The 23,345-nt window shown below is 48.2% G+C and overlaps 1 protein-coding gene across 1 annotated transcript; it reads left to right on the forward strand.

Annotated features, from left to right (window-relative positions):
• Positions 1-216: 216 nt before the first annotated feature.
• On the forward strand, positions 217-22,259 carry ELK4 (ETS transcription factor ELK4). The gene is made up of 5 exons (XM_082069468.1): positions 217-704; positions 9,192-9,407; positions 10,445-11,362; positions 12,468-12,584; positions 13,884-22,259. The coding sequence occupies exons 2-5, from the start codon at positions 9,201-9,203 to the stop codon at positions 13,980-13,982; spliced, it is 1,341 nt and encodes a 446-aa protein (XP_081925594.1). The 5' UTR covers positions 217-704; positions 9,192-9,200; the 3' UTR covers positions 13,983-22,259.
• The last annotated feature ends 1,086 nt before the right edge of the window (positions 22,260-23,345 follow it).

Raw genomic sequence — 23,345 nt, forward strand, 5'->3', positions numbered from 1 at the left:
CCCTCTGTAGGGAACACAGCTGGGGGGGTTTGTGGGGCTGGTGCCCCCTGTTCCCCGGGGAGAACACAAGTGCAGCGTCGTGTCTTTCTCCTGGCAAGTGACATTTTCATGTGCAGGTTTATCAGAATAGGAAAAAGCTGTGAGTTCTCCCTGGAGTGCTCTGCGGTGGCGGGGGGGGGACGCCGGTGCACACACCCCTGCAACCCCCCGCTCCTCTTCCCCGGGGAGTCCCGTGTTACTCGTGACGCGCCGCGCAAACGGCTCCGGTGCCGCTGCCGGCCGGGCCGCGGGCACATGGCTGCGGGCGGGCGCTAGGGCCCCGCGGACTACACTCCCCAGCGGGCTTTGCGAGCCGTGGGCGGGCAGCGCCCTCCCATTGGTCGTTGCCGCCCCCGCTCCGGGCGGGGATTCGTCGCCGTGCGTGAGCGCCCCGCGCCCCTGCGTGGCCGTGGGCGGAAGTGTGGGGTACGGCGGCCGCGGAGGCTCCGCGGCGGAGGCGCTGGCGCTCCCCATCCCCCCGCCCGCCGCCGCCTCCGCGCCGCTGCCCTTCGCTGCTCGCCCGGCTCCTCCCGCCCGGGATGGGGGCCCGGCGCCCGGCCCGCCGGGGGGGCGCCCGGCCATGAAGGGCGGCGGGGGAGCCGCTCCCAGCACCTGCCCGCCGCGACGGGACCGCGACGCCCGGGGACCGGCGGGGCTCCTCCTCGGTGAGCGGGGGGTTGGCTCCGGAGCGAGCGGGCTCCGTGCTGCGCGGGGGTGGGAGCGGACGGGCCCGTGCGGGGGCTGGGAGGCCCGCGGCGGGGGCGCCGGTGTCGGCGGGGCCGCGGCCGGGGGGCATCTCCGGAAAGCGGCCGCGCTGGGCGGAGGGGCCGGGATGGGGCGGCGGGGACCGGTCGGTCCGTGCGCCGTGGCAGGAGCCGGGAAACCAAAGCGGCGGTTCTGAAGGGCGGCAGCGCGGCGGGACGGGGGTCTGGGCGGTCCCGGTGCCCCCGCTGGAGCCGCTTGTCCCGGGGCGGGGGAGGGAGCGGCCCCGGGAACCCCCGGCCCGCGTCCGGACCCGTTTCCGTCGCGCTGTTCCCGTTCAGTCCCCGCTGACTTTCCTCCCTCTGCTGCTGTGAGATTAGAGCCGGAGACTGGGATCAAGTGCTTGTTTGTTTTTTGTGGTTTTGTTGTTTTTTTTTTCTCTTTTTTTATTTTAATTCCCGACTGCTACTATTTTTTATTTTTTTTTTTTTTTTAAATCCTTGTGTACTCTGTGTGAAATGGGTGGATTCCTACCCACATCAATAAGTGAGCCCATGGAGAAAGTATGCAAATACATGCTGTTACGCTTTTATTATTTTGCATGCATATATACACACACACACGTATATACGTGTTCCTGCTTCCACACACCTTAATTTCACAGAAAGAAACTTCTAATAATCCCCGTTGTGCTGCTGGCTTAGGAGTTCTGGCTTTGGTGGTGCTGGTTTTAAGTGGCAGCTCCTGAGAAATAGAGGAATGGCTTTGTAGGCGAGCGCTCTGCTCGCCGGGCGCAGGATTTAGTCACGAGCGTTTCTTTATCTTCATCATATCGGGAACAAACCCCATCCCTGCACCCGGCACCGCCTGCCTGACAAAGCTGCGTGTTCGTGAGTTTTTTTGTCGGCCTGTTTATTTTTAGGGTCTTAGCGCCTGTTTGTGGAGAATAGTTGTTCCATCGTCATAGCAACCAGGCTGAGTGTATTATAAACATTATTAAAGGAAAGCTTTTCCATCCGAAATGAGACTTCCTTTTCGTAACGAAGTCAGGATCAACGTAAAACGTTTAACCTCTTGATTGAGATTCACGCCGTAGCGCGGTGCGGAGATCTGCCCCCTGGCTCTTGGACAGGGATGCTTTTACTTTCAGCATTTTGCCTTTTGGAGCTAATTTAGTCTGTTGTCGGTAAACATTCCCCTCAACCCATTGTGGTGGCACATAGGGAGGAAGCAAGCGTGATGTATTTAGAGAGGAGCTTCCATGGAAATCTGTATTTTTACTGGGAAACAATCACATCAGTGTCGGAAACCAACCAAGGAACTGATTGAAGGCATTTTGTATTTAAAGTTTACCGTTCTCTCTGTTTGTCCTAAACCTTCCCGTGTTCTTTTTGGTCTCTTATCCTACTGAAAGGAGAGGTAGAAAAGGGGAGACTCTTCATCCAAGAGCGGTAAAGCAGGGAAATGGTGTCTGCTGCCCCGAAAATGGGGATGTCGGTCGTTGTTGGCTGGGGATGGAGGATCAGAGCAATGGCAGGAGCTGGAGGAGAACACGGACAGTGCTTTGAAGGGCCCTTGTTGGCCATGTTCAAACAAGTTAAAACATTTTTAAGTCTTGGAGTCGCTAGTCAAACCCATATTAGATAATGAAGCGGGCGCTGCTGTCACCATATCAAGATTTAAACCAAACAAAAAGCTTATCGGCTTCAGCCAACTTGAGTCTTCAGCCATAAGTGCGATGGGAATCCTGATGCCGCTGTTCTCCCTCGTGACTTGTTTTCTGTTGCCTCTCTGCTAGTGCAGGAAGGTTTCCTTGGGCATCTGAAAGGTGGAGAACACTAGAAAACACTTAGAAAAGGAAATACCCATTTCTCAGAGTTAAGCAGCTGAAGCAAATTATTCCTGAACCCCCAAATATTTGCTAACGCCTTGATTTCATGGAAAGTATCTTAATTTTTGAGGCGAGAACCCAACGTTTATTGCAACGTTTGACAGTTGGTATTTAATTAAAGCGAACTTGGAGTGGGATTAGGCAACGAAAACTCCGGAGCGGCTCTTATCGTGAGGACATCCGCCGGTGTTTCCTTCCAGGAGCTTCCTGCCCCGGGAACCTCGGCTTCTCGTTCACAACAAACCCGTTTTCCGGGCCGGTTTGCAAACAACGGCGCAGGGAATGTCGGAGCCAAGGGGAAGACGAGAATCTGTTGAAGTCTAGGGTGATTGGTCCTTATTCTTGCCCAATTTTAGTATTTATTAGAGAAGGTATAATTGGATTACTACTTGGAATATTGCGGATGTGGGAGTCTGCATCTCTAGTTTAATTTCTTGTAAACAGTAACTTTACAAATCTAACAGGCTTTGAACTGGTAGTTCACCTGTCTTTGGGAAGTAGGCGAACAAAACAAGAGACAGGAGTAGCTAAAGTACTTCACAGTGCTCTGTGTGTTCTGGAAAAGGACTAAATACCCTTATGCTCTTCCCACCACATCCGAGTGTGTCAATATTTGGATATTAACACCCTGAAGAGGCTGGTTTTGTTTGATTTTTGGATGTGTTGGGCCGCCGGCTCTTTCTAAAATGCATCAAAATTGGTAAAATCCTAAAAGTACCAGTTCAGGTGAATCATTGTCCCAGGGGCTTGAAAATATGTTATGAACGGTTTATTAGTAGTGGGGTGTTTGAAGTGCTGTGCTGAGGAAATTGTTGCTTGGTTGTGTGTTGATAACCACTTAATTAGATGCTCAATTAGTGGTGTTAAAGCTCCTATCTCTTTATTAAAATAAAAGGAATAAGGCAGCCATTTATTTATTTGAACAAAGACACTAAACAACCTGATTTAACTTGGAAGTGAACCCTGTTTTGAACGAGGAGTTGGGCCCGTGACCTCCAAAAATCTCCTTGAACCCAAGTTATTCTGTTGTTTATTTTCCTGGAATGACCGTCGGGGCCTTGTGTCTGCAGGGATATTGCACAACGTAGCCGGAGTTATTGTCTCCGGATTCCTGCTGTTCACGCACCGTGGCCGTCCTAAACCATGGCAATAGTTTTGCACGGTCAGGTCTGAACAGCCCCGCTCAGCTCGTGTGCACAGCGAGTCCGGCTTTCCTGGGATTGTCTAAAGCCTTCATTTGCTCTTAAAGACTTAATTTCCTCATTAAAGACTTGATGTGCTCTCCTGCTGGATGTCTGGCTTGCTCCATTGACTGTGAGATCCCCAAGACAGTCACCAAGTTATTGTTGCTGCCTTTTTTGTGTCTTTGTTTTCCTCTTTTTAACAGAAGTGTTTGTGATACGAGCAGCAGTTTATGTGTCACCCTCTGTGTTCACCTCCCTTCTGTGCTGCTTCCAAAGTCGTCTTCTGAGGCGTTACTTCTGTGTAAATACCTGCACAGCTGTAACGGTGCTGGTGACTTTGTCCTCGCTGTGTAACATCTGTGTGACATCCTTCCTTTCCTCTGCCTCATCCTGTGTGGGTTCTGTAGACCTGCCGCCTTTATTCGGTCCATCTGGAGAAGTCATCAGGCTGCAGATGGTTCTAAGAGGCTGTTGGAACAATTGCAGGCGAAAGATGACTTGCGCTGTTTTCGGCGTCGACTCCAAGCACAGAAAATCTGCCAGAAGAGCTTGAAGTGTGCCCAGGTGGCCAAAGAGGCCACCAGCATCCTGGCCTGTGTCAGGAATAGTGTGGCCAGCAGGGCTAGAGAAGTGATTGTGCCACTGGTGAGGCCGCACCTCAAATCCTGTGTTCAGTTTTGGGCCCCTCATTGTAAGAGGGACATTGAGGTGCTGGAGCGAGTTGAGAGAAGGGAACGGAGCTGGTGAGGGGCTGGAGCACAAGTGTGATGGAGCGGCTGAGGGACCTGGGGGGTTCAGCTGGAGAACAGGAGCTGAGGGGAGACCTTCTGATCTCTGAACTGCCTGAAAGGAGCTTGGAGCCAGGGGGGTCGGGCTCTGCTCCCCAGGAACAAGCGCCAGGAGCAGAGGAAACGGCCTCAAGTTGCGCCAGGGGAGGTTGAGGTTGGATCTGGGAACAATTTCTTCCCCAAAGGGCTGTGGGGCATTGGAACAGGCTGCCCAGGGCAGTGCTGGAGTCACCATCCCTGGAGGGGTTCAAAAGGCATTTAGACGAGGTTTTCAGGGACATGGGTTAGTGCTGGAGTTGGGTTATGGTTGGACTCGATCCTGAGGGTCTCTTCCAACCAAAAGGATTTTATGGCTCTTTGAAGACCGGGGATTAGGAACATCACAACGTATCCCTGCCCTCCGAGCACCAAGGGACAAACGCCTGAGGTTGTTTTGGCCACGGGGAAGGTTCCATGTGCCATTTCCCAAACAGTTCCCCCGCCTGCTGTGCCACCCGTCCCCGCGCACCCGCATGGCGAGAGATGTGAAACCCCGGCGCTCTGCCGTCAGATGGATTGTGGAGCGCGTCGGGGCGCAGATGCGCAAGCAGAACTCACCGGAAAAGATGCATATCTCACGTCCTGGCTTTTTATTTTTTTGTAAACTCGAGGCTTTGTCAAGGCCTCAAACGAAGCTCCAGAACCTCAAAGAAGCAGAAAGCTCGAGTTTGCAGCGCTTGTATTTAGAGAACTGCAGCTGAATGCTGTCAGCTCCTCAGTCGACTTCAAGGGTCATCCGTAGGCGTCAGAGAAGATCTCAAGACAATAATAGTGCTCTATTTTAGCGTACTCATTACAAAGTATAACTGCCCTCTGCCTCTAGCGACTATTTTTGCCTCGTGCTCAGATGGTGCAGAAGTGGGAAGGCCATCGTCACCAGCAGCAGTGTTGCCTCTCTGCCTCGTTCCCTCGTTGTCTTGTCAGATCAGACCTTCTATCTCCGTGGACTCTTAGAAGGAAAACAACCTTTGGCAAAGAGACGGTTTGCAGTGGCGTGCTTGTGATTATCGGTGTATTCATCTGGAAGAAAAAGCAATCAAACCGTGGGGCTTTTTATGCCAATGCTGGTAGATTGGTGCCTTTTCATGAAATGAGACGCAGTTTGGAAAGAAGTTGAAATGCTGTTTACGAATCATAAGAGAAGTAACATCTCGCCACTCTTAGCATAGAGTGGGACAGGGGGTTCTTGTCCTTATCCTGATTTCTTTAGTTTAACTAATGAGCCCGGAACATCTCTGGAGAGCGTGGGCTTTGCTGTGTCTGAATAAAAAGGACAAAAGGAAGATGTTCTGCGAAATGCAGATGGCACAAGGAGCTTGAACGGCTGGAAAGGCCCATGAAAGGCGTCAGGCGCCTTCTGCCCCAGGTGCTGCAGAAGGAAGAACCTTTTTAACATCTTAGTTGGTTCTTAAGGAGAAATACTCATCTCACCTGTACTGGTTTTAATTTTGCATCTTGTGTGATGCTTTTCTTCTGCTTTTTCCTGAAGAAGCAGCAGTTCTTTGATGTTCTTATGCTGTCTCAAAGCAGCTTTAATGAACAAGTTAAATGAGATGTTTTGATTCATAATACAGCGTTGTGTCCTGTACACATATTATCCTTTCCCAGTTCCAGCTTACCCCTGGATGCGGAAGGGGCAAGATCCGCCTGTGATCTCATTGATTTGATCAGGTTGAGGGTTATTTTCTGGCCTTTGCTTTGTTTGTCTATAACCTTCAGAAAAACTCCCTGCTCCCAGTTCCATTGGGGTATCTCTGCGTTGTTTCCTGTAGATGGTGTGCAATAAATATTAAAGAGAGGCTTTCATTCTCTCATATGCAGTATAATCTATCCATTAACAATTCCAAGGTGTTCTGCGATAGCCAAGGAATGAATAAAACCTCTGCACACTCCTAAAGTGTATAACGTAAGACTTGTTAACTTAAAGGGCGCTGAAGATGCACGATGGAATCGTGACAACCCTCAAGCCTGTAAATGCCAGAACCATCAGTAGTAACTTGATCAATCGGATGCTCCAGCTTGGTCTGTTCAGCCAAAAAGCTGCAATATTTGGGAACTCTCTTTTGGTCGATGCTCCTCAGAATGATGTAGCTCATCACTGGAAAAGGTGTTTTTTTTATAAAAGAAAACCAAAATTGTATCTCCATCATTTGGCTGCTCTGTATTGCCAAACTTTGTGCTGATCCATCAGCGTCACACATCTCCAGCTCTATTCAAAACCAGCCCTGACCTCGGTGATAACGCTTGGCTGGTGAGCTTTGAGAATCACAGCAAGGTGCATCTTAACAAAGGGAGGCAGCCCAATGAAATAACAACATTTAAATTCTGGGATGAAATCTGCATGGATTGTTACGAAGAGGGGAAAAAATAGCCTGTACCGCTCTGAGGTTCTGCTGCTAAGCGCGTTTCTACGCCGTTCCTCCCGTTGCATCAGGCGGTGCTGCTTGGTGCAGCGCTGCTTGTGGGTTTTGAAAGCGCCGGAGATAAATGTAGCGTGGGAATAATCGCTCGGCTTCATTTTCGTGCTCTTTCCCCGTTAACGCGTATGGCTGGTATTGACAGCTCTGCAGCGGGGTGGGATCGAGTCCTCGTGTCTCCGCAGCGCCCCGTGCATCATCGTGATGGGATAACGATGCTCTGCGATGCCTCGGATGGGAGATGCTATGGGTAAAATGCAAATAAAAGTCAGAGGAGGCCTGGGAGTGTTTTAAGGTGGTTGTTGGGCCCCGAGTCCATACGGTTCGCGGCGCGGGGAGTGTCTCCAAGCGCAGCCGGTGTTTTCTTAGAGTGCCAAGCAATTAATTTGGGCAAGCACGGAGTTGTGTGCACGCGGTAATTAACGAGGAAAGCACCTTAGGCCAGCATAACAAGGCGGTGTGGGTGTCCTTCATTTTGAGATTGTTCCTTGTAATTGCGGCAATTTAACCGGCTTGATCAATGGAGCATCCCTGTGCAGTCGCGTCAGTGCGCCATTAGGCAGGGATTCTGAAAAATAGGTTAAATGCAATGAGCTCTGCCCAAAAAAAGTACCTGCCCTAGGGCACCTTATTAAAATAAGAATGCGTAGTCCTGTGTAAACTGTCAGCAGCGATTCTTTTACAGGGCTGAGTGAATTCTGAAGCTCTGACATGTAGACCGTTCTCTTCCTTATATAGGGCTGGATAAGCGCTGGGCAGTAATGAGATTGGAATAAAAGGCTTTGGGAACAAAGATGAACTGGCAATCCCGGCTGAATCTTAAACTTATCCCCGTGCGTACGTGGGCTTCAAACAACATGGGTGTGGGTTCTGCTCGCCCAAGTTGGACTCGATGCCTTTGTTTTGGAGCTTCTGCTTGCGAATTTGATTTGGTTGCTGGGGCGTCGGATTCACTCAGATGGAAACCCCTGTACTTTTTAGGTTTGTCTTTATTGTGGTTTAACTGTCTGGGGGCTAAAAAATACCGAGCAGTTACACAAACCAAACCATTTTTACTGTAATTCATTGTGACGGTTCTTATTCCAGAGCGGCTGGGTTTGTTTTTATTTCATTGGAAGAAGTTTTAGCTGCGTTAATAGAAGCCGTTCTGTTCTGGAATAAGAGAAGCCATATGAGATGCTGAATTGGTATAGTTTAATCTGGTTTAATTCACAGTGTATCTTATACTTCTTTTGTGCAGATGGGATTATTAACGTTCGGCTTAGCAATATCTGGCAGTATTGTTTTGCGTAGTCAGATATGGTCAAGGAACAACGTCATCTCTGCCGCCTTGTCTGTCCTTGCTGAATTTATATATTGATAGCGTCAGTGCAAGAAAACCACCCTGGAAGTGCACAAATGACCTGCTAGATACTAGTCCTAGAAAGTCTCAGCCTAAATGACTGATGTAGGTAAGACAAGGCAGGAATCAAGAGAAAAAGCAAAAGCAGCGTCTGAAATTGTTGTATTTACTTTCCTGTTTGTTCTCTTAGGAGAGATGGGGATGGGAAGATGGAGAGATGGGGGTGGAAAAGAGATTTGGAAGGGAGGGGATGGGGTCGACTGAGGGGGCTGTGCACAGAGAGGGGTGGAAATGGGAACCGAAGGGAAAGCGAGTGTTTCTGCGCTGGCACCTTCGCGTCGCTTCAGCGGTTCCTTGGTGGGCTCCGTGTTCCTCACGGTCCCGAGGGTGCAGGTGGGTGCAGGTGAGGAGACGCGGCGAGGGGCGCTTGGATTTTTACCTGGGTGCACCTGAGCTGTCGCTCACCAAGCAGCACAAGTGGGTGAACGTGGAACAACTTAGAAACATCTTTTTTGGACAGTGACTCATTGCAACTTACCCAAAGTGACCTGATTTAGTTAAATGAGGCTAAATTTAACCCATGTGAAAAGTACTGACATGTGGGAGGAGACGCCAGCGCTTGGCTCTCAGCCCCTCCGTTCTGCAGGGAACATCTTTCACGACTGGTGACTAATAATTTTTACTCTCGCTGGCGTTGGAAAGAACATCTCTGCTGCGTTACCCGCTTGGAGGGAGGCAAAGAAAATGCGCTGTTGCTAATGTGTTGCCTCTCACCTTTGTGCATTTCAGCTCACTGCTATGGACAGTGCTATCACCCTGTGGCAGTTCCTCCTCCAGCTCCTCCAAGAGCCTCAGAACAAGAACATCATCTGCTGGACCTCCAACGACGGGGAGTTCAAGCTGCTGCAGGCAGAGGAGGTGGCCAGACTGTGGGGAATCCGCAAGAACAAGCCCAGTATGAACTATGATAAACTCAGCCGTGCTCTCCGCTACTATTACGTGAAGGTAACAAAGTCCGTAAATCCACCTCGAGGCCCCAGCCATCTTACCAGCTTCTGCCTAATGAGCTTTGTTTCCTTTTTCATTCTCTTCAAGGGGATAGGTGTCAATTCTGCGTCGCGGAATTAAGTAAGGTGTGCTAGTTCATGTTTATAGGTTGTTTTTTTGCTATTCATTTATCATTGTGCTGTGTTGCTTCCCACTGGTTATTTTATGAGATAGCTTTGTGCAAAACATTATCTCCTTTGCTTTATGTTTTGCTGATACAAATCTGCCTTTCAGTACTAATCCCTTCTCCAAAAATAGGTGCCCTCGCAAGGGTTAAAATCCTCTGGTTTAAGCAACAGAATGATTATGATGATTGAGGTGGTGAATATTGCACCACCTTGAGATCTGTTCTGCAATTGTCCCTACAAAGGGGCTATCAAAATAAGGATATTTCAGTAAAGCAGCAGTAAAGTAGAACCGGAGTGTGGGAGTCGCACCTTCCTTTCAATAAACCATTTATCCCACAGCTGTTATTGTGGGCTTGTACGAGATAAAGAAATAAAACCCCGTTTCTGAGGAACCTGGCAGTTTGTAGCAGGTGTCTTGTTGCTTGGGGTTTATTACTGGGCAGCACAAATCTGATTTTGCGCTGGGAGATCTCAGTAAGAATAATTGTATGACAAATAAGAATCTTCCTAGGTCCAAATTGTGTGTGGCATTTCACCGAGGAGCAAAACAAGTTTGGCAGATGCTATTTTGTGGTATTGAAATAGCTGATTACCCTACGTTCTGCTGACTGGTTCAGCTGCTAATTTTATTATCATCTTATTAAGAGTAAAGGTGGTTTGATTTGAAGTGTCAGGTCTCGGTTCTGCAAAGCCGTAAGGTTTAATTTTGCAGGTTCTCCTGTTTGGCTGCACTTACTGTACCAGGTCAGTGACCTTTGGTGGCGATAATGGGTATTTTTTTATTTCTTCTTCTTTTAAAATCTATTAAGAAAATTAATCTGAAGAAGGTCTAAATATATATATATATATATGTCTTCTTACCCACAGAATATCATTAAAAAAGTGAACGGTAAGAAGTTTGTCTACAAGTTTGTTTCTTACCCGGAGATTTTAAATATGGATCCGCTTGTCGTGGGCCGTATAGAAGGAGACCCCGAAATGGCTGGTTTTGCAGAGGTGAGCAGCGCCGCCAAGGACGTGGAGAACTACGGGAAGGAGAAGTCGCAGTCGTGTGCTAAATCCTCCAGCCGCAACGATTACATCCACTCAGGCCTGTACTCCTCTTTTACCCTCAACTCCCTCAACTCTTCCAGCGTCAAACTCTTCAGGTCCATCAAGATCGAGAATCCAGCCGAGAAAATGACCGAGAAGAAACCCGCTCAGGACCCAACGCCCTCCGTCATCAAGTTTGTCACCATGCCCTCCAAAAAACCGTCCTCCGTCCCCCTGGTCTCTACCACGGCGGCGGTTTCTGCCGCCTCCACGGTTTCGGCCGCTTCTACCGCGTCCTCGCTCCCGCTGGGGTCGGAAGAGACTCTCCAGACTTTGGAGACGCTCGTTCTACCCAAGTTAACTGTCCCTGAAGCTCCTTTGCCAAACTTAACCACCAGCTTCACCCCGACGCCCCCCGTATCCTCCGTTTCTCCCACTCTGCAAGTTCCCTCCACGCCCCCGTCGCCGCCCCTGAGCTCCAATCCCGACCTGGACATCGACACGGACATCGAGTCGGTGGCGTCTCAGCAGCTGGAGCAGGTTCAGAGCCTCTACCCTCAATCTCCGGAGCCCAAAGAGCAGGATTCCTCGGCGCTGGAGAAGGAATTTGCCAATCATCTCTCCAGATCTAAAAAACCCAAAGGGCTGGAGTTGGCTCCGACTCTCGTCATCACGGGCAGCGATCCAAGTCCGCTGGGGATCCTCAGCCCGTCTCTCCCAACCGCTTCTCTTACTCCAGCACTTTTCTCTCAGGTAACCTAACTCTCTTCCTGTATTTATGTTTTTTTTAGCAACGATAGCGCTTATATTATATTTTAAAACTGGAAGGCGAGCGGAAAGTGAACACTCAGTAGATTGTCTTCGCAGTCCTGAAACTCAGGATGTCGCTCCCATTTTACTTATAAAACAGAAACTCTGTTTGCAATGGGTGTTAATGTGCCCGGGTGGTACGTCAGGGCTCCGTGTCGGTGCAGTGCGAGCGTGCGGAGGCAAAACCCAAACCAGCGCCAACAGGATCCTTTGTAAAATCTTGCCAGAGTGATATTGAATTATTTCAAAACCCCTGGACCCTGCCCTTATCCTTCAGGCTTTAAAAATAGAGAACGGCGGGGGTGTCTTTTCAGCAGTTTGCTTCTATTTGATTCAGTAGCCGTTTAGTTAAGAGCAGAGTATTGTGATTTAAAAGCGCTAAGAGCAGCTGCTTAATTTGGTTGTTATCTTTGTGTGGGAAAGGAAAGCTTTGACGCCTCATGGAAAATTTGGAAGAGAACTGAATCCAACTAGGCTCTTAAATTGTTCTGTGTATATTTAATCTCTTTCCTGTAATAAATTGGAATTAGCGTGAAACTGTAGGGAAAGTGCTAATTGAAAACTGAAATGGCTGAAGACAGGAAAAATAATCAAGTGCAGTTGCTCTTTTGGCACCATTCAAAGTGTTGGGCCGGTGAACCTGGAACGTTCAGGATATTTAGGAACTGAATATAAATGTCTTTTGTTGGGGTTTGAATGGTCGGTGTTGCCCAGACTGTTCGTCTGCTCTCTGTAAATTCACGGACGGCGTTTCCGAAGCCGCTCGCAGGTGCGGTACGCTGCGTTCATCGCGGAGGAGCCGACGTGCCGGAGGTCCCAGCGGGATTTGGCAGCTGTGGGGGGAAAAAAGGGCCAATTCCTCAGCAGGAGAAGCCGGATGGCGGCGGCTGGCGGGGGGTTTGGAAGCAGAGAGGAGGTGGAAAGAGGGGATGTGAGTTCTGAAATTCGGACCCCGCTGCAGGAGCTGAGTTTGTTTGGCTGGATGTCCACATGGTCTGTGTTCCTTGTGGCGGGTTCGTCGGCTGACGTGTCTCGCTATGTTTTGCAGACCCCCATCCTGCTGACCCCCAGCCCCCTGCTCTCCAGTATCCACTTCTGGAGCACGCTCAGCCCGGTCGCTCCGCTCAGTCCTGCAAGGTTGCAAGGTGCTAATACGCTCTTTCAGGTAAGTTCCAGCAACGCTTCAATTTATTTAATGCCAGTGGTACCTGGGGTGGGTTAGAAGGGGGTGGTCAGTAGGTCAGAGAGGTTCTCCTGCCCCTCTGCTCTGCCCTGGGGAGACCACACCTGGAATCTTGTGTCCAGTTGTGGCCCCTCAGTTCCAGCAGGACAGGGAACTGCTGCAGAGAGTCCAGCGCAGCCACCAAGATGCTGAAGGGAGTGGAGCATCTCCCGTGTGAGGAAAGGCTGAGGGAGCTGGGGCTCTGGAGCTGGACAAGAGGACACTGAGGGGGGACTCATTCATGGGGATCAATATGGAAAGGGGGAGTGTCAGGAGGATGGAGCCAGGCTTTTCTGGGTGACAACCAGTGACAGGACAAGGGGCAATGGGTGCAAACTGGAACACAGGAAGTTTGACTTAAAGATGAGAAGAAACTTGTTCCTGGTGAGGGTGGCAGAGCCTGGCCCAGGCTGCCCAGGGGGGTTGTGGAGTCTCCTTCTGTGCAGACATTCCAACCCGCCTGGACACCTTCCTGTGTAACCTCATCTGGGTGTTCCTGCTCCATGGGGGGATTGCACTGGATGAGCTTTCCAGGGCCCTTCAACCCCTGACACTCTGGGATTCTGCAGTTCATTTTACTGGTTGAGATTTTCCTGGAAACTTGAGTTTTGTGGCTCTGTTGGTAGTTTTAATCACTTGTTAATAGTCTCTTCTGTTCAAAGTCATTAATTAAATCTCAGCACTAGTAAGAAAGAAGATTGTATGATCTCTGTGGCAATACGTAGCACAGTTATTTATGATCTCTATGTTCTGCTGCCTTCCATTGTTTGGAAATTCTCAGCTTTGCTGTTTTTTAATAAATATTTTTATTTATCTAATATAGAAGGTGAAAAGTCCCCTGTACTTAAAAATAATCCTTCAGTTGTGATTGCTTATGCTCTTCCTTCACCATCCACTTAGGAACTGGAATAAGCACATCTCTTGTCCGAGTCTGCTTAGGCTAAGGGTAAAATTTAACTAGTTGTCTTCTGGGTTTGTATCTGTCATCCCCATGGAGATGAAGGAAGTAGCTTAGATGTACCAGGAGGACAGGGAATAAACAAGGAGGTCTGAAAATGCACTGGACATTTTTCTCTATAAATAGCTGATAATTAATGGAAGAACAATTTAGACCATGGTTTCCCCACAGCCTGTGCGTTCAAGTCATTTATTAGTTCAGGACATAGATGGTGCCACTGAGGTATGAGAGGAACAATAAATTAAAATGGCATCTTCCCTAATAATTTGTGTTTTGTCTTTTAGTTTCCGTCAGTGCTGAACAGTCATGGCCCGTTTACTCTGTCTGGACTGGATGGACCCTCCACCCCCGGCCCGTTTTCCCCTGATCTACAGAAGACATAGCACACGAACTCATGGACAGGACATACTGGCAAGCAAGGGAAAGACAGGACACTTGTATTTAACCATGTTTTTTAATGAGCAATTTATAATTCCACAGAGATTATCAACAATCATAGTTTTTGCCATTCCCAAATCAAATGCCTTTTTTTGCAAAATTCCCTTTTTTGAAGAGCCAGGTTGGGAATGTATATGCAAACGCCTTAATAGGAGCTGGAGCTCCAGTCTCTTCTCTTCCCTCCTCGGTTTGGAAGAACTTCGCTATGGTTCAAAAGGGAGTTTCAGCTGGTGTTGCAGTAACTGAGTCTGCACTGATTGCAGCGAATGGTGTCAGAGAAGTCTTTTTTCTGTGACTCTTGGAAAAAAAACCCTCTGTTCTTCTGCTTGGCGAGAAGAAATCTAATCCCGACCAAAGCCGACGTTCCAGGAGATGCTTGGGAAAAGGGATGCGCACATCGGCTTGGAAACTTCCGCAGCGACAAAACAGCCCGCGTCGTTTTCTGCTGTAAAAACACCTTTGTCTTTTTGCAGGGAGGAATTTTCCCGGTTGTGCTCCGGAGATACGGCCAATTTTTGCGTGGCGTTGTATCGGAGCAGCGGCCTGGCCAGCGGTGGCTGCTCTCTGCTCTCCCGCGGGTGCGACGTGAGACGACCCAGCGGTGGGCTCAGTTCCTTTGAGTTCTCAGTTTGAATGCTGAAGTCCAAACATTTCTTGTGGCAGAGACCTGTGGCAAAGCCTGTCGTCTCGCTGCTAGAAGATGAGCGGGGTGGTGGATTTTCCACGAGGTTTTTTTGCGGGTGTGTTTCTTTGGTGAGGTTGCTGCCTGATGCTGGAGTTTCAGCCCCAAACCGTGGGTGAGAACACTTTAACATTACTGCTCTTTCCCCACCGGTGAAGTGGAGAAGCTCCTTTTCTACCAGCACTTATCTCAAGTTTTGCTTTAGATCTATTGCTTTCTTTTTTTCATTTGATGAAGCACTTAGATCCAAGATAAGTTAGGCTCGGTGTATACAGCTAAGCTGAGAGGTACCGTGGTGTATCAGCCTTGCTGTAAATTTGTGTTTGCTTTGCTTTCCTCGGTGGCCGTGTGTGTGCGTGTGGATTAATACAAGGTTAGTTTCCAGAGCCATTTGAAACGCTGACGAAATGAAATCTGTGCTGTCGGGTTTTTAAACCTCAGGAGGCCTTTTAAGAGAACCGAGGACGGCAAGAAGAGTCTCTCCTCGGAGACGGGACATCGTGATCCGCTGGCACTGGGGGCTGTTTCTTCTCTTTGGGCATCCGATGGCAGGCAGCAACTTCTGATTGCTACTGTGTAAGATAATCTTCATCAAATCCCCACTAGAAAACAGATGGAGACCATCTCTTTTTGCATCCTCACTGGCTGGCTTCAAAGCTTTCAGGAGCAGAGGAAGATGGTTGATTTACAGCAAGAGGAGCTGGCGGTGTCCTCTGTATATATTGCACCTGTCTAACGGATAACTGGGGAACTCGAGCTTTCCAGAGTTTTCCTTTTGCCACTTTTGCAGACTCTGAATTCACTTTAAAGCGTTACGACAATACCCGAGGCATAACTTACCGTAGCGGCGTTGTCTTTCTGTATTCTAGCATTGAAACGCGTAAACCACTCGGTGTGTTCCCAACGTGACGCCCTGGGCAGGGGGCTGCGCTGGAGCTGCTTTTTGAGCGTTATTCATCCAGAAAGTCCCCTACCCAGCGGGAGAAAAGAATTTGCCTTTATTTGGTGGATATAGCAGGGAGTGAGCTCCTGTGGGGAACTGTTTTATTAGGTCAGAGGCATCATCCTGCTTCGCTTTTTAGACATCAGCAGATGCGGGATCCAGTTCCTGTGCCAGTGGCTCTTAAAATGACAATGTGCAATATTGACTTTTATTTTTATTTTATTTTTTAAATGCAGAAAGCAAGCTGCAGGTCGTAATGAAGAGCAGGCACCTGGAATTTTCTGGTTTGCATGATGACCTAGGAGTCTGCTCTAGGAAATATATATAGCTATATATAAATAGCAGCACTTTTAATGGTGGTTTTAGCTCGGCCAATTTTATGCCCACCAGGAGTGTGGACTTGAGGGCAACATTGCAGCCTAGGATTAGGATTTAAAAATAATTAATGAGCACTAAAGACTTGCAATTTAATTGCTTCCCTTCCCTTGTCCCCTATGGAAAAAAAGCCAAGTTTCTTTGTCGAAAAAGTTGTTTATGTGCACACGTGCACTTGATTTTTTGTGAACTCTATCACTTTGAGCATAGGTATGCAAGAGAACCAAACGCTGCCGTGACTTGTCGGTTGTGCTTGGCGGAGTTTCATGCTCTTCTCCAAGCAGCTTCATCACATTGCGCTGCCAGAGCTGCTGGACGGGATCCGCGGTCACCTTCGGGAAAATTGATACGGAAACGCCGCCTGCGCGTGTTGGTTTCAGTCTGGTAACACCCGGCTGCCTCTCAGCACTGCGAAGATGGTTGGTTTTTTCACTTCTTAAGGAAAAGAAAAGTCCCAGGTGGGATTTGAATCTCAGGAGGCGGTTGGGACAACAAGTTGGGAGGGGAGGCGGGACAGGAGGCGCTCGCTCCCCTTTTCTCCATTACGGCTTTCAGGTCACTTAAGGTAATATTATCTTGTATATACGCTGCCTTGTTAAGCGTGCGTTTCCTGCCAGGTATGGAGCTGCCAGCATTTGTGCATCACATTCCGGACAGAGCCCAGTGTGGCTGCGACTTCTCGGAGCTGCCGGGACCTTGCCGGGAGCGGTTTGTGGCTCCTTGGTTTTAATTTAGCGTAGGGAAGGTGGGGGTTTAAAAGGCTCTCTTTTCATTATCGTGTTAGTGATAACGGTGATAGTGCTGTGTTGGTTAAAAAAAAATAGCGCAGCATTACAGAAACATTTTAGTACAATTCCCGTTGCCGAAGTAGCCGTGGTGTCGCTGAATGCTTGATAATATTTGCATCGGTTCGTTTGTAGGTGGTGGTAGAATTAGACTGGATGAGCACGGAAGCCGAACATCTGTGTTGCTTCTGGAAATGCCTTTTACCGTCCCCGCTGTTGTACAATAGTCGTGTCAGCCGAAAAGCTCTCACTGCGTCTGGGTTCGTGAGATCCCGAACTGTGGGGATGGCGCTGGAGCCGTGGAGAGCAGAACGTGTTAATAAAACCCTCCAGCTGGAGAACCGGACTCGTACCTATTTCCAGAGAATGTGATCCTGGTGGAGAGGGTGATAGAGGGAAGTTTTGGGTTGGTTTTTGTTGTTTTTTTCCTTAAGAACTCAAGTCTAGATGCGTGTTTTAGAAGCCGGTTGAATGTAATTCCTATGCACTGCCTTTGGCACGAGTTGCGTTTTGCAATAGGTCAGGAAGCGATAAAATTCCTTGAATTTAAGAACCCATTGTTTTAAGTTAGAGCATCCTTAGGGCTTCAGTATCCACGGCATCTTTGGTATAACGGATTTGAAAGGCTTTGGCTGTTCGGTGGCTCGTTTGGAATAATTCCTCCCTCTGAGATGTTCTCAAAGCTCATCTCTCTAGCAAACAGATCCTCCTCGGTGTTTGATTTTCCGTAGCATCTGTTATAAGCGCAGCGAAGGCCGTTTCTGCGCGGATCTTCCTCGACGCATTCAAAACGCGTTAGTATCAGACCCCTCATGACTTTGGCTTTCACGGGACAACTTCTGCAGGTTGGGACGGGAAGAGCCGAGCGCATAGATGCTGTTTCTCAGGTGAGCGCAGAGTTCCCATCCATTTTTGTAGCATTTTTTCCAGCGCTGAGATCAGAACCTACAGTTCCGACAGCGTTGGCTCCCCGTGGTTTATTCATTTATTTCTTTCCTTTACCTTTTTTCTACCATTCTATAGCATTTTCGTATGTACTCGTGTAACCTCTTCCATTTTTAATGCATATTTGTTTACAAGACGCATCTCAGTGTTGTATCAAGAGGCTATCTTGGTATTGTCAGCTATGAAAAATTAAACTACATCCGTAGTTAAGGGACATTGTCAAAGTCGACAGGTATTTTTAAAACTCGATGTTTGAGTTTTGGGTGTCCATAACCATTTTGTTCTGTTTCGTTCCTTAGTAAGAAACCTGGCTTCTGAGGTCGTGGGTATGGACGGTTAATTTTGTCTTAATCATCGCAAAATTATTGCGACAAATAGCCTGAGCCCCACAGCATCTCACACCCAGTGGATCAGCTGAATATCCATTAGAATTGCAATTGCGTTGCTTAGAATCTAATCAAGATGTTTTAATGATGTCTTACCGAAACACGGGTGTTTACGGTTTGATTGGAATTTAATTAAACAGCAATTGGCTGCTGAACAGCATTAGCAGATCTGCGTAACATGGAAGCGTTTGGCTGTCGTGGTGAATACGTGACGTGCTAGAGCTGATGTGCTGAAATCAGAGCCTGTTGGATGGAGATTAAAAGATAAACCGCAGCGACAGTTGTTTTACGGGGCTGTGGGTGCTAAGGGCTCTGTCTTAAATCAACATCTGGATACGGGAGAATATGCGCTATGCAGTCGCCGCTTTTCAGTGTTTTGCACAATGTTTTGGGGGCTTTGTTGGTTTATTTCAGTACTCAGATCATCCAACAGTGTGGACTAGTTGCCAAAGGTTAATTCTTAGTGCGCCTTTGACGTAGTTGGCAGCCGCATCTGCTGAAAAAAAGGTGTCTTAACCGGGTCTTTGAATAGTTTTATGTTAACGGAACAAAGGTTTGGGCTTCTTTTGAACTTGAAACGCTTGCTTCTCTGTTGAGACGGTTCAGAAGGTTTTCATCTCAAAGTTGGGGTTTTGGCGGGGGGGTGTAAAGGGGAATTTGGAGCCTTTGGCGAGCAGGGGTGTGTTAATGGAGAGGCAGCGCTGTACCCAGAACTGGAAGCTATTTTTGATCATTTCTTTTCATTTTTAATTGTTTTTGGAGCACAGAATCCCAGAATGTCAGGGGTTGAAAGGGACCTGGAAAGCTCATCCAGTGCAATCCCCCCATGGAGCAGGAACACCCAGATGAGGTTACACAGGAAGGTGTCCAGGCGGGTTGGAATGTCTGCAGAGAAGGAGACTCCACAACCCCCCTGGGCAGCCTGGGCCAGGCTCTGCCACCCTCACCAGGAACAAGTTTCTTCTCAAATTTAAGTGGAACCTCCTGTGTTCCAGTTTGCACCCATTGCCCCTTGTCCTGTCACTGGTTGTCACCCAGAAGAGCCTGGCTCCATCCTCCTGACACTCCCCCTTTAGATATCTGTAAACATGAATGAGTCCCCCCTCAGCCTCCTCTTCCCCAGCTCCAGAGCCCCAGCTCCCTCAGCCTTTCCTCCCACGGGAGATGCTCCACTCCCTGCAGCATCTTGGTGGCTGCGCTGGACTCTCTGCAGCAGTTCCCTGTCCTGCTGGAACTGAGGGGCCACAACTGGACACAAGATTCCAGGTGTGGTCTCCCCAGGGCAGAGCAGAGGGGCAGGAGAACCTCTCTGACCTACTGACCACCCCCTTCTAACCCACCCCAGGTCCCATTGGCTTCCTGGCCACAAGGGCCCAGTGCTGGCTCATGGTCACCCTGCTGTCCCCAGGACCCCCAGGTCCCTTTCCCCTACGCTGCTCTCTAATAGGTCATTCCCCAACTGATACTGGAACCTGGGGTTGTTCCTGCCCAGATTCAAGACTCTGCACTTGCCCTTCTTCTATTTCATTACATTTTCCCTGCCCAGCTCTCCAGCCTGTCCAGGTCTCTGATGGCAGCACAGCTGCCAGTGTCACCACTCCTCCAGTTTGGTGTCACCAGCAAACCTGCTGATAGTACACACAGGAAGGCTTTGAGGATGGCTCTGATGGCCCCGCTGTGTGCCGGGGGTGCTCACAATACCTGCGTTTGCTCTGGGCTCCTTGACGTGTTGTGGGTTTTAGTTTTTATTTCATTTTATTTTTTGCTAGCATGTCTTAAATCTTCAGGCTTTGAAACCGCTTCATAGGATTGTGTTGACTTTTTGTTCTGCTGTTGTTCAGTTGCACCGAGTTTTCTATATATGATGTGCTAGTTTTAACGTTAATTCTCTGTGAACAGGGTTGAGATTATTCATTGTAGTTTGGAAAAAAAAGAAAAAAGGAAAAAAAAAAGGTTGTATTTTAAACTCCCTTTTAAAAATCTTGTTTGTATTCTGTTGCAGTGTTACCAGATGGCCTTATGTACGTCACAGTGGTTTGTGATAAGTACAGTAGCACATTTAATGCTTATCTCCCCCCCTCCTCCTGTTTTTATAGCTGAGAAGTGTATTCTTAATAATAGAGGTGAATAAACGGGGCAGTTTTAGCAACGTGTGTGGTGGGGATGGTGGTTGGGACGGCTGGAGTGAAACTGGGGCTGAAATGGCTCCGAAGAGGGATCGGTTACCAGCGAGCAGGGAATTCGGGGGATCTGGGAGCTGCTGGCAGATGCTTGTGGATCAGGATAGGTCTGCTTGTGGATCAGAATAGATCTGCTTGTGGATCAGAATAGATCTGCTTCTGGATCAGGATAGATCTGCTTCTGGATCAGGATAGATCTGCTTGTAGATCAGGATAGATTTGCTTGTGGATCAGGATAGATCCGTTTGTGAATCAGGATAGGTCTGTGAATCAGAATAGGTCTGCTTGTTGATCAGAATTGATCTGTTTGTAGATCAGAATTGAACGGTTTGTAAATCGGAGCGGATCTGTTTGTAAATTGGAGCGGATCCCTTTGTTAATCAGAGCAGATCCCTTTGTTAATCAGAACAGATCGGTTTGTACATCAGAGCGGATCCACTTGTTAATCAGAGCAGATCTGTTTGTACATCAGAGCGGATCCACTTGTTAATCAGAGCAGATCTGTTTGTACATCAGAGCGGATCCACTTGTTAATCAGAGCAGATCAGTTTGTACATCAGAGCAGATCCACTTGTTAATCAGAACAGATCGGTTTGTACATCGGAGCGGATCCCTTGGCTTTGCTGCGGCTGCCTCAGCTCCCACCGGCCGCTCATCTGCTCTGTGCAGCTTTTTGGCTCAGGTGGAGCCAGGCGGGCGGTTTTAAGCTGAGCTTTAGCAAGCTGAGGCTGCGGGGACGCGTGACGCCTGTTGGGTTCATTTCCAAGGCGCGTGTCTTTTGGAAAGCGACTTTCTGATGCCTTTAGTGTTTCGCTCCTCAACTGGATCTTTCGCTTCCCCTGTGTTCTTTGCAAATTGGGAAGACGCCTCCGCAATGTGGTTTTTTAGTGTCCCAGCAGCTCCGCCGTCTCTGCTTGGAGCAGACGTTGTCTTGAACTCACCCTTTAACTCGGGAATGGATTCCATTGGACTTCCCTGGAATTTTAGTACAACCATCCATGGTAAAAATTACATTGAAAGCAGCAGAGAGAACATTTTCAGTTAGTCTTTCCAGAACAGAATTGCATTTAAAATAAATATATATATATATCTATAAATATAATACCAAGTCAAGAGACAAAACAATGTTGTAGTGAGTGTCTTAACTTCCTACACTGGAGCCTTTTTCCAGACACGGTGTTTTAGAACCAGCTGTAACCTCAGCCCCTTTGGTGCTCTCGTTACAGTTGGGGAAACTTGCCTGGGAGGGAATAACTTCTCAGTTTAACTTTTGATTGAAAATAATACCTTATAATAAGAGTATCTTAATGCCATTGTGTTCTAAAAGCAAAATGCTGGTATGTAATGCAAGTACATAAATAGCCAAAGTTTTCAGTAATTGTTCAGTGTTACTAAATTTGCTTTTATTTTACCTTCCAAGATACCATATGAGGAAGACCTTCAGCGTGTTGATGTGTTGAGAAAAAGATATCAATCTGATCAATTTATAGTGGATATATGCAGTTAGTGGAAGATATTTCAGGTTTGAATGCAATTGGGAGGCAAAGTTGGGAGATGCAAAACTTCCTTTGGAGGAATCGCACTTAAAGACACTTCAAAGGGGCAAAAGCCGCGTTTTGCGGTTGTTATTCCAACAGCACGAAGGTCTTTCCTGAGAAATCAGGTGACTTTTCTATGGCTTCGATTTTTGTGCAAAAAAAAACCAATCAATGTATTGCAATCTTTTTTAAAAATAGGGTGGGAATAGTTAAAGAAAACTATTTTATGTAAGAACTGACAGAGGGATTTGCTTTGTATAATGCAAGCTGGCTTTAAAACAAAAAAGCATTGTAGCAGATTATTCAAGTCAATCATATGTTAATAGTTATGTGCAACCAGACATGCAAAACAATTGTATTTTTTTAAATAAATATTTTTAACAAAGTTTCTCATCTTTTGACTGTTTTTTGTTTCTCCAGTAGAGGAAACGCAAAGTCCCAGCAGATGCGGCTGTTATTCCACCTTTGTAGCGCTGCACCCTCGTTATTTCTGTTGCCGAATCAGGTATTTATTTCCTCTCTGTTCTGGATCTGGTGCCACCAGACACAGAGGTTTGAATTGTCTAACAAAAGAAACGCTATTCTAGCAATAGCTTGAGCTACGTATCATCTGCAAGGATACAAGCGGCTATTTTAAATAGCTGACAGTCCCTGGTGGGGTATGTCTGTAATCTGAGTACACTTATTCCCAAATAACCTCCCTCGGTGTATTGCTTGGTGCTGTTTCCTCTGCAGGGATGGAGGGAATGCTGTGGTGGCTCTATTAATGACTTAATTGGGGTGGTTTTTTTGCTGCAAATGGCTTTTGCAGAACACACTTTTTCGCTGTGGGTGTGTAAGGAAACAGTGGCATCCTGTGGTGCTGGAGGAGAATTACAGCACAGAAATCACTCTGTGGGGGAGTTAAAACCAGGATTCAGCTGCATTTCCCTCCTTCCTGCATTGGACTTGGGTTTAGGGACACAAAGTGACTTCAACAAGTCTTGAGTTTCACAGAATCCCAGAATGTCAGGGGTTGAAGGGCCCTGGAAAGCTCATCCAGTGCAATCCCCCCATGGAGCAGGAACACCCAGATGAGGTTACACAGGAAGGTGTCCAGGCGGGTTGGAATGTCTGCACAGAAGGAGACTCCACAACCCCCCTGGGCAGCCTGGGCCAGGCTCTGCCACCCTCACCGGGAACAAGTTTCTTCTCAGATTTAAGTGGAACCTCCTGTGTTCCAGTTTGCACCCATTGCCCCTTGTCCTATCACTGGTTGTCACCGAGAAGAGCCTGGCTCCATCCTCCTGACACTCCCCCTTTCCATATTGATCCCCATGAATGAGTCCCCCCTCAGTGTCCTCTTGTCCAGCTCCAGAGCCCCAGCTCCCTCAGCCTTTCCTCACACGGGAGATGCTCCACTCCCTGCAGCATCTTGGTGGCTGCGCTGGACTCTCTGCAGCAGTTCCCTGTCCTGCTGGAACTGAGGGGCCAC

The sequence above is a fragment of the Streptopelia decaocto genome (assembly GCF_964273445.1).
Source record: "Streptopelia decaocto genome assembly, chromosome: 19".
NCBI lineage: Eukaryota > Metazoa > Chordata > Aves > Columbiformes > Columbidae > Streptopelia > Streptopelia decaocto.

Excerpts from the sequence above, each read along its gene's own strand:
- ELK4 (XM_082069468.1), top strand. The coding sequence starts at position 9,201 with ATGGACAGTGCTATCACCCTGTGGCAGTTCCTCCTCCAGCTCCTCCAA. Across the intron at positions 9,408-10,444 it reads TCCGCTACTATTACGTGAAG|AATATCATTAAAAAAGTGAA; the intron begins GTAACAAAGTCC and ends TCTTACCCACAG. Across the intron at positions 12,585-13,883 it reads GTGCTAATACGCTCTTTCAG|TTTCCGTCAGTGCTGAACAG; the intron begins GTAAGTTCCAGC and ends TTTGTCTTTTAG.